Source organism: Trachemys scripta, chromosome 10 (genome assembly GCF_013100865.1).
Source record: "Trachemys scripta elegans isolate TJP31775 chromosome 10, CAS_Tse_1.0, whole genome shotgun sequence".
NCBI lineage: Eukaryota > Metazoa > Chordata > Testudines > Emydidae > Trachemys > Trachemys scripta.
Window position 1 is genome coordinate 68,484,127 of NC_048307.1, and position 13,375 is coordinate 68,497,501.

Below are 13,375 nucleotides of genomic sequence, written 5' to 3' on the forward strand. Positions count from 1 at the left end.
TACATAAGTACAACTGTTATTCATTTGTCTCCTCTGTGGTTTTTCTGGTTTTTTTTAATCACTAAATGTTGGGCTAATTCTCTTCATCCTCTCCAACAGGACTCAATGTTTTAGGTTAAGACCTTGTGACTCACTGACTCAGTGTCAAGTTACATCAAGTATTTCATGTTGCAAAGTCAAACCACCACAGAATAACTTCACATAAAGGGAAAAAATTGGAATATTAGAGGAAAAAGTCTTCATCCTTTTTTTAGCATGTATCACTGTGTTTAAAAACCTGTCTTTCTTAATCTGTATCTAATATACATTGTTCATTCAAAAAATAAAAAGGGAAGTCCGTGTGTATTGAAGCCAGAAAATATGATCTCCCTACCCCAAACTGAATCTTTTCATATCCAAATTGTGTAAAGGTAGCTTAGCAAATGTCTTGTAAGAACAGTGAGAACTTTTTAAAGACTCTTGTTGCCACATCCTTGTAGTAATTGGAGTGTTCTTTGTCTAGTATTGCTTTGAGAGGGTAAGGTAATTTTTATTTGATTTTGATAAAATATACTGTACTTTATTATGGTAACTTTTCCTCTTTTATACATGCAAACTTCTGTTTTCTGTGCTTATTAGGAATAGGAGGTTTGCAAGAGTTTGTACTGAAGTCAGCAACTTTATCAACATCACCAGCTTGCCCACCATTTACACCTCTCAACTTTGAAGCTACCCCTATTGTGCGAGTTGCTGTTGAACCAAAACATCCAAGTAAGAGTTTAGTTTTTCTCTTTTATAAGTGAAACTCAATTTTGAAGAATAGCTTTATAAGTGAAGTTTTGACATGGTGGTCTTTGAATATTAACTTTTTCCTTAAGCAGGAAGGGGAGTATCATGTTTTTCAGTATAAAATGTGGTGTTATTCATGGCCCCAGTCCTACAGGAGGCATTGATACTGTTATACGTTTCTGGAAACGGCTATAATAAATGATCAAAACAATCATATGCATATATTACATGTGCATACATACTGCCAGAAGCTTTCCTTGGAGGGAAGACTTTCTCTCCAGCTCACAGATATTTCTGAACAGTAAATTTTGTCTTTACCAAATAGCAGTTTATTTACATTCCAAGAGAAAATATCCTTGTACAAGGGTTTCCGTCTCATTAACTTCCTCATCTGCATAAGTATTTACAGGATTGCCCCATAACCAGGACATTATTTTTAACAATTTTTAAAAATTGCATTGGAACTATGGGACATAGGGCTCATCTTTTTAAAATATCACTTTTAGTCATAATTATGCTATACTAAAAAGGAATATAAACCAAATTCCTCTAGTTTCTATGGAATCAGAAGGGAAAAAAATCTTTTCAGAAGGCTACTGTATGATGTATGTATAACTTTTTTATTTGTTAAAGTTACACTTTTTACTGGAAATCCAAATCAACCCCTTCGTAACAGAATAAATGTCACAGCTACTGGAAAAAAAATGTGATTACCAAGCTAAAGCTGAGTTAAAGGACTTCAAACAAATACACCCCAAAATAAACGTAGGGACAAATTGGGGGGTGGGAGAGAAAAACCTAAAGAATTAAACTCCTGCTAAAATCCATATGGTTCATGAGTTTCATCCTATGTTTACATATTGAAAATATAATGCACAGAACCAGACAAATGTACTTCACTTTTATAGCATCATGCACTCACTAAAATTAATGGTAACTGGAGAAGTTTTTAACTTGTGAAGTATTTTTGTGAACTTGTGTTTTATTCATTTTAGTAATGTGGGGTGGGACATATTTCTTACTGCTGTGAAGCAAAGTTTTGGAGAAAAGTGCTGTGACAAAAAGATTAAGAAAGACAGTCATTGGATCACAAAGGGATTAAATATGTTATTACATGGAAACAAAGAAGAACTATCTGCTTGAAAGACTCTTTTTTTCTGTCTCCCCTCAGTACCCTCATTTGTACTCATCATTGTGATTCAGGCATAAAGCTTCAGACACTCAAGAGTAAATACAATTTACAAGATTAGTAAATACAATTCCCTTCTGTATAACACTCTGAGATCGTAGGCTGACAATGTTAAGTTTGATAGTTCCTCTCTTTAGGCATACCATATTTGGTACCTTTCTCAGACCTGAAGAAGAGCGTTGTGTGGCTTGAAAGCTTGTCTCCCTCACCGACAGAAGTTGGTCCAATAAAAGATAATGTTTTCAGCCCTCAGCTCCTCACCCACTTGTCTCTCATATTTGTATTCAGTCATAGACTGTTAGCATTTATTTTACAGATATTTATGAAAATGAGGTTAAAACATTCCACACAAAGAAATAAGTCTAAACAAACAAAATCCTTCACCTGTGTCTATCTTAAAATAATGACTATTGCAGTAAGGAAGACAAGAAAATGTAAATGCTAAGCTAAATAACCTTAAGGTCTTCTTATGATTTACCTGTCATTGTCACTGCATGACATATCTCCCATTACACCAGGGATCGGCAACCTTTGGCACGCAGCCCATCAGGGAAAGCCGCTGGCAGGCCAGGCCGGTATGTTTACCTGCAGCGTCTGCAGGTTCGGCCGATGGCAGCTCCCACTGGCACCATTCCAGGCCAATGGGGGCTGCGGGAAGCGGCGTGGGGCGAGGTAATGTGCTGGCCGCCCTTTCGTTCATGCTTTTTTAATATACTTTAAAACTGTTGTTAACTTTCAAATTAGACATTGCTGGTGTATTTTCAGCTCAAATATGAAATCTGATTTAGTAACAGAATTATTTAGCGATGACTCTGTGCTGATACTAGAACTCAGACAACATACCAGCGACCTAAAAAGAGAAGTATGCTATCAGATCCTCTGGGAGGACTACATCATCGAATATACCAAAGAGGATAACTGTGTTTTTGTACATGTAAAACTTACGTTGGGGGGGGAAGGAAAACTTGTGAACCATAAGCCTGATCTTTGAAACTCCTGCATTATCATTAGACAGAAGGTATATTGCTTTTAAGTTGAATAAAGAAATAGTTACTAACTGCATATCAAACAAAAATGCATGCATAAAGCTGAGTGGCGCTAGTGGGCCAGATTCACTCCTGCAGCACCATATCAGCTTCCTCCCCCTACCCTTCCCAAAATTTGCTTGGGGGAAGAGGGCAATAGCTTTCAAGTCTGACCATTGCAATCCTGTCAGGAGAATTTGACCTGACGTGCTGAATCAGCATATCTCCTGAATGGCCTGGCCTCACCCTCTTTGTGGACTGTGTGAGCCAGTCATCTCCGGTCCCCAATAGATTGGCAGTTACAGGTAATTTGTGATCGTGTACCCCTGCTCCTGATGAACTTTCTATCCTCAGAGTTCCACAGTTGTGGAACCACCTAATATCTGGGTTTTTTATTTCTATTCTTTCAAAATTCTCATGTTTCGTTAAATGTAAACATGCCTGGCTTTGACTTTTTAACACTGCAGTGGTTTTTTTATGGTATATCATTAGTCTATTGATACATATTTACAACCTTATTTCCAACTGAATAACTTGTTTGCTGAAGAATACTTTTATTGTAATCTCATCATATTTCAATTTGTCCAGTTTCCATTTGTTGCTGAAATGTTGACAGAATCAAAGTAACTGTCTTTCTGTTCAATTACAAAACTTTCTGTAACATTAATCCTACATGTTCTGCAGATTAGGTTTGGACTGTGTTAATGGACAGTTAGAGAGACAAGGAGGGTGAGGTAATATCTTTTATTGGACCAACTTCTATTGCTGAGAGAGACAAGCTTTTGAGCTACATAGAGCTCTTCTTCAGGTCTGAGAAAGATAGTGAGAGGATCACAGCTAAATACAAGATCGAACAAATAGTTCAGCATAAGTGGTTAGCACATATTCTAAGGGACCATTCAAGGTGAAGTGGCCCATTAATACTCCCGTAATCATAGGACAAAAAGGGAGCTTAGTGAGTTACAAATTACTGGTCAGTGTACCATTGACTGTTCCAGTGTTTTGAGTAATGCGGGGGTGCGGAACCTATAGCCCGCAGGCCAGATCCGTCCCCTTGCTCATTTTCATCCACACGCTTCAACTCACCTGAGGGATGCAGGACAACGAAGGCTCGGGGTTTCCCCCCACAGCGGGGCAAGCTGGCACTCACGGATCCAGCCCTGGGGCGCCAAGGCTTGGGGCTTCCCACCCACGGGGCTGGAGCCGTGAGCATTGGCTCTCCCCACCACGGGGGGAGGAGGTGGCTTCCGAATCTTGGTGCCCCCACTTCCCTCCCCCACTCCCCCCGCGGGGCTGCACAAGTGCCATCTCGCCATGCTGCGGGCAGGAGGCTGAGTCTCGGCGCCCTTCCCAGCAGGTGAGTTTAACATGCATGGCCCACCATTTATATTTTCAGTTGGTCTATGGCCCTGATACAAAAAAGGTTCCCCATTCCTGGAGTAATAGATAAGAACATCTCATGCAACCTGCAGTTGTTCATGCAATTTTGGAAGTGTTCTGAATTGAAATTTTCTAGATCCACTGAGTTTAGGAATGGGTCCATCATTAATCCATTTATACTAACACATTAAGACTTTATCTTGTGTAAAACTCTTACTTAATTGAAAACATTAAGTAAATGTGATTGTGGCACTGCAAAGTATTTTTGGTAGGAAGATGTTCAAATCAATTTCAGTAATGTTGTCTACCTCTAGCAGTTACCACTCAGATGTTTTTAGAAAGAAGTTTCCTTTTAATCTGCTCTGAAATGGCATCTGTTTTTTAATTTGGATAAAATTATTGTTAATAATAAATATAATTATTGATAACAGTCCCTGTAAATGTTTGCACTGGGTGCAAGTGCTGTACATCATGTCAAAATCTTTATGTAGAATTTCCATCAGCTCTCAAAACAAGCCCACCTACTTATCTATTCCTGAGGCGTCAACTGCTGAAGACGCTGAACAAAAACCTGCAATCCTAGGGCATATGGCCTGAAGAAACTCCTCCTCATTTTTTTTTTCATTTTTGCAGTTTATCCAGCTTCCCACGTTGTCTTGTACATTTATGAACTTAGCATAAATGAGTAAAGTCATATTTATTTTAATAACCTCTGGGAGCAAACAACAAACAGGGTGTCAAACTCTTCCTTGGAATATGAACATTTGATCATAGAAAATCGGTGTGTATTCTCTGCCTTGTATGTCAAGTAAGAAAAGAGAAAAACAATTAAAGCTTTCAAATTGTGTTAATTACATTATGAAAATCTACTTACATATGAAGTACTGATTTAAAAAAATTCTCCACACAACTGCAGCATACATATGCCACATGTCACTCATCTGGAGGGTTATTCCCTACTTTTCCATTAATTTTAAGACAGTTTTGTTCTTAAAGCATCTTCCTCTTAAAATTTTGTTATGTATTTCATACAAAATAATGAAAATCTCATAGTTGGGGGAGTTTTCCCTTTTTCGGATTATCACAGCTTGATAGCTCTCAGTATTTTCCAGTTTGTGTATTTAAATCCGTTCTGTGCTTCATTCAATCTTACTCCCTTTCAGTAGTGTTTTTGGAAGATTTCTGTTTGGATATTAGTAATGATGGTACAGTATTTAAATTTGTTGAGTACTTTTCGTAGCATCATATAGGTTTGCAAGTACAGTTTTTTGCTAATCATTTTGTGTGTATGTGCAATAGGAATAAAAATAGTTTAAATTAGCTTTTAGTAAATAAAGTGGTGGTGTTACTTTTTGACAAATAAAAATGTATCTATTTAGCATTGTATATATTATCTTTTGACAATCAGTACAAATAAGGGGCCAAATCCTGAGGTTCTTGATCAGTTTTTACTTCATAATCAGTGGTAAGTAAGAACCTCAGGACTGAGTTCAGGGTATTCAAGTGTTGCTAAACTTGGCTAGGGTAGAAATTAATTTCTGTTTTTTTTTAATTTCAACAGATATTGATGTTTATTTTTAAGTATTTTTATTTTTATTTAAAATTTCACAGTTGCGGGAAATTATAGGTAGGACATGCTATAATCATTTAATGACAGTAAATATTCAGATTCAAAAACTGTCAACATATACAAAGTAAATATCCTTGAATCAAACTCTAAGTTTTCAAGCAGCATTTTTCTTACTCTGTCTGTCTGTAAATTTTGATCATCATCATATTTTTTCATCAGTTTGAATGCATATGGTGAAATCAACTGTTACCAGCATTTACTGATAAAAAGAATTCTAATCCTCCCCTAATTAGACTTATTCTGTTATCTGTTGGTGCTGTCTTAAAAAGTATCCTACATTTTCCTCTTTACCCTAAAATATGTCCTGATACAAATATTTGTTTCTTCAATAGTAGTTTATTAAGAGTGATTTATTTCTATCTTCCTAGGTGAGATGCCTCAGTTGGTCAGAGGAATGAAGCTTTTAAACCAAGCTGATCCATGTGTCCAAGTTTTAATCCAGGAGACAGGAGAGCATGTATTAGTTACAGCAGGAGAAGTCCATCTCCAGCGCTGCTTGGATGACTTGAAAGAAAGGTTAGGAGGGGAAAAAAGAAATATTTCAGGTTCAAGGGCTTTGTGTGGTATTTCTCAGTCAGTTAACTGTGATTTATTTTCTGGTGAGGCTGAAGCCTCCTCAGCCAAGACTTTTTGCACTACTGTTGGATCATAAATATAAATTTTAATAGCTATAAAATTATCTGCAGCTGAAAATGCCACTGACTTCCTACTCATGCATGGCTTAAACACCTTTTTGGCAGGTTATTTCTCTATAGAAGTCATAAATTGCAATAGTTTGAGTTTCATTTTGAATTGTGGTAAACATTCTGTACCCAAAAAAATGGTTAGGAAAATGGTTAGGTTCAGAGTTCAGCTCTCTAGAGTCAAGAAATAACAAAGCCCGGGGCTGCACATGCACCCTTAACTCTGCTCCCAGTTTTTAATTGCATTAACCTATGCTATTTCTCATATACTGTGTGTCACTGAACTTTCTCCAGTCTTAGAGACATATGTTTAGAATCTTGTTTTATTTCTTCTTTTTTTTTTCTCTCTCTGTAACGCTATTTTCATTCTCGGTATACCTTAACTGACTCAGACTTTTTCTCTAAGGCTATGTCTAGACTTACGGTGATGTGTAGTGTCCATACACTGCACAGCTCCCCTAGCACGGGTATAAATAACAGTGTAGATGGTGAGGCACTGCTTAGGCAAGTAGAGTAAAGGCATGCCAGAACCTTAGGCTATATACCCTACATGGCTCTCTGCACACCCAACCCCTGCTTCCACATCTATGTTGCTAGTTTTAGCAGTGTAGTGTCCCGTTGTCCGAGTCCTTCCCCACTGCAGGGAAAGGTTCTAACCTGACCAAGCCTTTGCCTGTTGCAGTGAAAGACTCAGGCCTGGTCCCCACTTAGTCCGGACTTCGGACTAAGGTACGCAAATTCAGCTACGTTAATAACGTAGCTGAATTCGAAGTACCTTAGTCCGAACTTACCGCGGTCCAGACGCGGCCGGAAGTCTCCCCCTGTCGACGCCGCGTACTACTCTCGGCGAGCTGGAGTACAGGCGCCGACTGTGAGCACTTCCGGGATCGATCCCAGAACATCGATGGCGTGCCGCCGGACCAGCCGGTAAGTGAAGACTAGGCCTCAGACAGCGGGGAGAGACAGCAGGAAAAGGCTCCAGCAGCTCTCCGCAGCTAGAGCCTTTCACTGCCACTCGTGGCTGCACACAACAGTGTGGACGCAGCCTGTTTTTCACTGTGGCATGTAGCTACACATATCGGACATGCCACCGCCAGTGTAGACAAGGCCTACAGTGTGTTTTATTAGTAATGTTGTTAGCACCCACATACTTACGCTTCCTTTTCTTTTAAACCAGCAGCTCAACCTGCCTTAGGTGCAGTTCAGGAAATGAGGCTATTACTACGATGCTAATTTAGGGTCCTGGGCCCATTCCGACTCCTATCAAAGCCAATTCCCCTTTGAGTCCTATGGAAGTTGGAGTGGCCCATAGTTATAAAATTAGGTGATATATACACATTTTTACTATTACTCTCTATTATACAGCTTGAGTTGTAGGTTATATGTAAGTATGATTCAGTATGCACTTTTCACCAGATCACCCAAAGGGGCCTTCAGTGAGGGCTATTAATGAACATTCAACATTCTGAACAGCCAAAATAGCTAGCGGTAGTTAAGTCACAAGAATTTTTTTTGTAATAGGGAAAGTTTTTACTTGTGCTTGTGTTAAACTTTATTCTCCTACTGAAAATAGGCTAAACTGTTTTTGCTGAATATCAAAAGAAGATGAAAATCACCTTTTGAGCAAAAAACAAGCCTGGGAAACTTTCTAGTTAAAAGAACAGGAGTACTTGTGGCACCTTAGAGACTAACAAATTTATTAGAGCATAAGCTTTCGTGGACTACAGCCCACTTCTTCGGATGCATGTTAAAGTTAAAGTTTCTAGTTTTCTTCTAGAAAGTTTCTGATCTGGATGATGGGATGGATTGCACCCTCAGCAAGTTTGTGGATGACACTAAACTGGGGGGGAGAGGTAGATATGCTGGAGGGCAGGGATAGTGTCCAGAGTGACCTAGACAAATTTGAAGGATAGGGCCAAAAGAATTTTGATGAGGTTCAACAAGGACAAGTGCAGAGTCCTGCACTTAAGATGGAAGAATCCCATGCACTGCTACAGGCTGGGGACTGACTGGCTAATCGGCAGTTTTGCAGAAAAGGAACTTGGGGATTACAGTGGTCGAGAAGCTGTATCTGAGTCAACAGTGTGTCCTTGTTGCCAAGAAGGCTAACGGCATATTGGGCACATTAGTAGGAACATTGTCAGCAGAAGGAGAGAAGTGATTATTCCCCTCTATTCGGCACTGGTGAGGCCACATCTGGAGTATTGCATCCAGTTTTGGGCCTTCCACTACAGAAATTGGACAAATTGGAGACAGTCAAGCAGAGAGCAATGAAAATTATTAGGGGGCTGGAGCACATGATTTATGAAGAGAGGCTGAGGGAACTGGGCTTATTTAGTCTGCAGAAGAGAAGCGTGAGGGGGGATTTGATAGCAGCCTTCAACTACCTGAAGGGGGTTCCAAAGATGATGGAGCTAGGCTGTTCTCAGTCGTGGCAGATGACCGAACAAGGAGCAATGGTCTCAAGTAGCAGTCGGGGAGGTCTAGGTTGGATATTAGGAAAAACTATTCTACTACGAGGGAGTTGAAGCACTGGAATGGGTTACCTAGAGAGGTGGTGGAATCGCCATCTTTAGAGATTTTTAAGGCCCGGCTTGACGAAGCCCTGGCTGGGATGATTTAGTTGGGGTTGGTCCTGCTTTGAGCAGGGGGTTGGACTAGATGACTTCCTGAGGTTTCTTCCAACCCTAATCTTCTATGATTCTATGAAAGATAAAAGTTTTATGAATGAGTGAAAAAAAGTCAAAATAGAAACATTCATGTAACGTTAAATGCAGCAGTAACTTTCATTCTTACTATTATTCATAGCTAAGGTTCTAATTAAAAAGCAATGTGTAGAAGATAACACTAGGAAAAAATAATCCCTATTTATTTTGGATTTTGTTTGTGTTAATTTCTTTCTTATTACATAATCCAAATTAATATGTACGGTAGATGAAAAATAAACTTTAGGATGAAAGCTTCAGCATCAAAACATTTTTATAGCTTTTTCAACTCTTTTCACTCTTCTTATTCTTTCTAATATTTCAGAGCCTTTCAGCTATAAGGGCTCAGTCTTGTAGTCACTTACACACAAGTATTTTACTTTCTTATTCACGTGTGTTGGTAGGATCAGGTTAATATTTCCAAAGCTGATTTCCTATCTGACAAACAGTATTTAATTTGTAAAACAGAGATGTTTGCCAACCTCAGAAGGTTGATGGTGAGGATCAGTGATTTTAAGTGTACAATATTTTCAAAATATAAGTGTTATAGTATTTTCCCCTCCCACATCACCCCAATATGCAGACTGTTTTCTCCTACAGTTTTGTAGTACTTTCCTTTTTTAAGATATTCCGTCTGTCTTTTTTATCAATGTTAGTTGAACCCTGGGAACAATTTCTTTAAGAAAATTGCTGCTGTACAACCAGGAGAATTTGGGATAAGTCCCATTGCCTTTCAATGAGACTTAGCCTCCTAAGTCCTGTGCAATTTTTGAAAATAGGATTTAGGCTCCTAAGTCACCTAGTCACTTTTGAAACCTTACCCTATATATTGATTGCAGTAAGTATGGATCTAAAAGGAAATTGGCCTATATCTGTGGGAATGTACAGAAAAGAGATTTAAAAGTCTGGAGATTAAAAGGAAGTTCTGAGAGACTGAGTCTCTCAGAACAGAATCTCCATCATGGAGGCTATGATGTAACATTGTTAGTCGGACTTTTCAAATCTGGAAAACAAAATTTAGTTTTCTAATTATATATTTAGAGACCCAGATAAAAAGGGCACTAATTTTCAAAGAAGCTAAACTTTCATGGAAGCCAATGAGAGCTCAGCATCTTTGAAAATCAAGCACTTTTGTTCAAGTGCTTAAATATGTATTCAGGAGCCTAATTTTAAGAATCCATATTTTAGTTTCAAAGTTTTAGTAATTGCTTTTATTTTCTTTCCTATTTAGCTGAGTTTATAGACTAACATATCAGATCTTTCCAGGAGACTCAAACAGTAAAAAGTTAAGCCTCACATCATCCTTAAGATGTAATTATCCCCATTTTACAGATGGGAAGCTGAGGCATAGATTGGGTATTACCCATTGTGACGCAGGAAGTCTATGAAAAAGATGGAAATAACATCTCGATTTTTCTGGCTTTTAGTTCTGTGCTTTATATTGTCTCTCCTCTTTTATTTTAACCTAGTTGTTGATGAAATTTCTAGAAAGGCCTAGTGATGAAAACGCAGTGCCAGGAATTAGAAAGACTGGATTTTATCCCTAAATCTAATACAGATAAGGAGAAAGGCCTCCATCTCTGCCTCAAAGAGGTGCAAGTGCTAGAAAGCACTTAAAGACTTAGGCTGTGACCACATTAGAGAGCTTACAGCGGTGCAGCTGCACTGCTCTAAGCTCTCTAGTGTAGCCGCTCTAAGCCAATGGAAGAGAGCAGTTTAATTATGCCAGCTCCTCGCGAACGGCAATAGTTATGTCAGTGGGAGAAGCTCTCTCGCCAGCATAGTGTTGTCCACACTGGTGTTTAAGTCGGCGTAAGTATGTTGCTTAGGGGAGTGGCTAATTCACACCTGAGCGACATAACTTATGTTGACTTAAGCTATAGTGTAGCCATAGCCTTAATGTTGTATGTTTCACTACATCTGGAGGTAGTATTGACCCATCTGTGTCTCTTTACAGTTATCATTTATAAAGCATTTGTCTCCGATGCAAACAGATGTGTCTCTCTGTTCTCCTTGATTCTTCCTACCATGCAACAGGGACCCAAACTGAGAATGGTTGCTAGAGTGTTGCGATTCCTGTCATTTTATATGATTTAAAGGTTAACTATTGTAAGTGCTCTAAAATCCAAATGGTTACTCTGATTGCTTTGAAATTTGGTGTACCTGTTGTGGTAGCATTAGGATCCAAATTTGGGGTTATTTGACTGAGTTGTTCATGAGTTGTAGGGCTCCCCCCAAAATCAGTTTCACTTTGCTACCTTGTATAGTTAACCTCATAGGCTAGATGGCTGTGAAATCATCCTTCAATTAACATAACTAAGGAGAAGTTAATCACAAGCCCTGACCTAGGAGAGAAGGAGTTTTGGACTGAGTGGCTGGAAGTTGCTACAGTTTGAGAGTCATGGGTGGCAATTTCATTTCAGGGGAATGTAATCAAAGACTTTGGGGAGAAATAATTAGACATGTGAATGCTTTCTGGGAGAGGTGGGGCATTAGATGGTAGAGAAAGGGATACTAGAGGGAGAGGGATTTGGGGTTACAATGAGAGAAGGAAGACAAATGGGATGTTAGGGGAGCTGAGAAGGGGTTAGGGACTCGGGTGAGGGAGGCATGGCACCCCATGCTGTGCAAGTGCATCCCAACCACCCTGTACCCCAGCTCTGCCAGTGCACCCCAACCCTCTGCCCCGCTAATACACCCCAAGCATTCTTCATTGCACAGCTCTGCCAGGGTACCCCAACCACTTTGTATTGCATAATTCTGCCAGTTGTACCTCAACCATCTTGCCTCCCAACTCTCTGTACCCTCCAGGTCTGCCAGTGCATCCCATCATCCATGTATCCTAATCAACCTGCACCCCTAGCTCCGCCAGTCCGCCCCAACCTATCTGCACCACCAGCTTTGCCAGTGAGCTCCAATCCATACACTCCAAAGCTCTGCCAGGGCACCCCAACCACCCTGCATGCACTACCCTGCTCCCCAACCTGCCTCGAACCCCACAGCTCTGCCAGTGCACCCCCCACTATGCTTCACGCCACAGTTCTGCAGTGCATCCCACCCCTCCCTGCACCCCCAGTTCTGCCAATATACCTCAACCTTCCTGTACCCCCAGCATTGCCAGAGCACCACAGCCCCCCACACCACCATCTTTAATAGTTTTCAATGGAGCCCTGTGGGTAAGAGTGAACCGTAAAAGAAAGTGAAGAGCTTGTACAGCTGTTGAGTTGGCAGAGTAAAGGTATGATATACACCTCTACCCCGATATAACGCTGTCCTTGGGAGCCAAAAAATCTTACCCCGTTATAGGTGAAACCGCGTTATATCAAACTTGCTTTGATCCACCGGAGTGCGTAGTCCTGCGCCGCGTCCCCCGTTCCCCACTCCACCCCCCGGGACGCTGCTTTACCACGTTATATCCGAACTCATGTTACATCAGGTCACGTTATATCGGGGTAGAGGTGTATATTAAAGGGGCAAGTTGGGGTATTGCTGAAAGGGGACAGAGGTAAGATTGCATGGGGAACCTTAACTGCATTTCTAAGTTTTCAAGAATTTGAGTTTTGCTCAACTCAACATTCTGCAAAGGCAGAGCAACCTTAACGCTTCATTGACATAGTTGTTTGCCATTGATTGTTTCCTTCATGTGAAAACTCTTTTGGAAACTTCTTTGACAACTACAGTAACATAGAAGATTAAGGAGTCCATGGAGGTACCATTTAAAATTGCATGTGTTTTTTTCACTTGCAACTTGTTTTTCATTAAACCAAAATCAGGAAATCTTGGCTAGTCCTCTTGCTACCCTTTTAATGAACCTATATAAACCTTCTGGGTGTTTGAGAGCGATGTTCAGCTCTGTGCTCTAGAGCCTTATTAGGGGAATTTAAAAAGTGTGCTCTTTCCTTTGATAGCATTTGCCTCGTACCACCACATCCAGTGTTTTGTAAGCTTAGAATCTTTTCATCTGACTTAAATTAAGGCATTATCACCTTGTAGTG

The 13,375-nt window shown here is 40.0% G+C and overlaps 1 protein-coding gene across 2 annotated transcripts in view; it reads left to right on the forward strand.

Moving 5' to 3' along the window:
• The window catches only part of EFL1 (elongation factor like GTPase 1), a 152,240-nt gene that overhangs the window by 105,680 nt on the left and 33,185 nt on the right, over positions 1-13,375 (forward strand). For both annotated transcript variants that reach the window (XM_034783431.1, XM_034783430.1), the window contains exons 16-17: positions 619-750; positions 6,361-6,508. In XM_034783431.1, the coding sequence (XP_034639322.1) occupies positions 619-750; positions 6,361-6,508 (280 nt within the window). The remainder of the gene's footprint in view (positions 1-618; positions 751-6,360; positions 6,509-13,375) is intronic.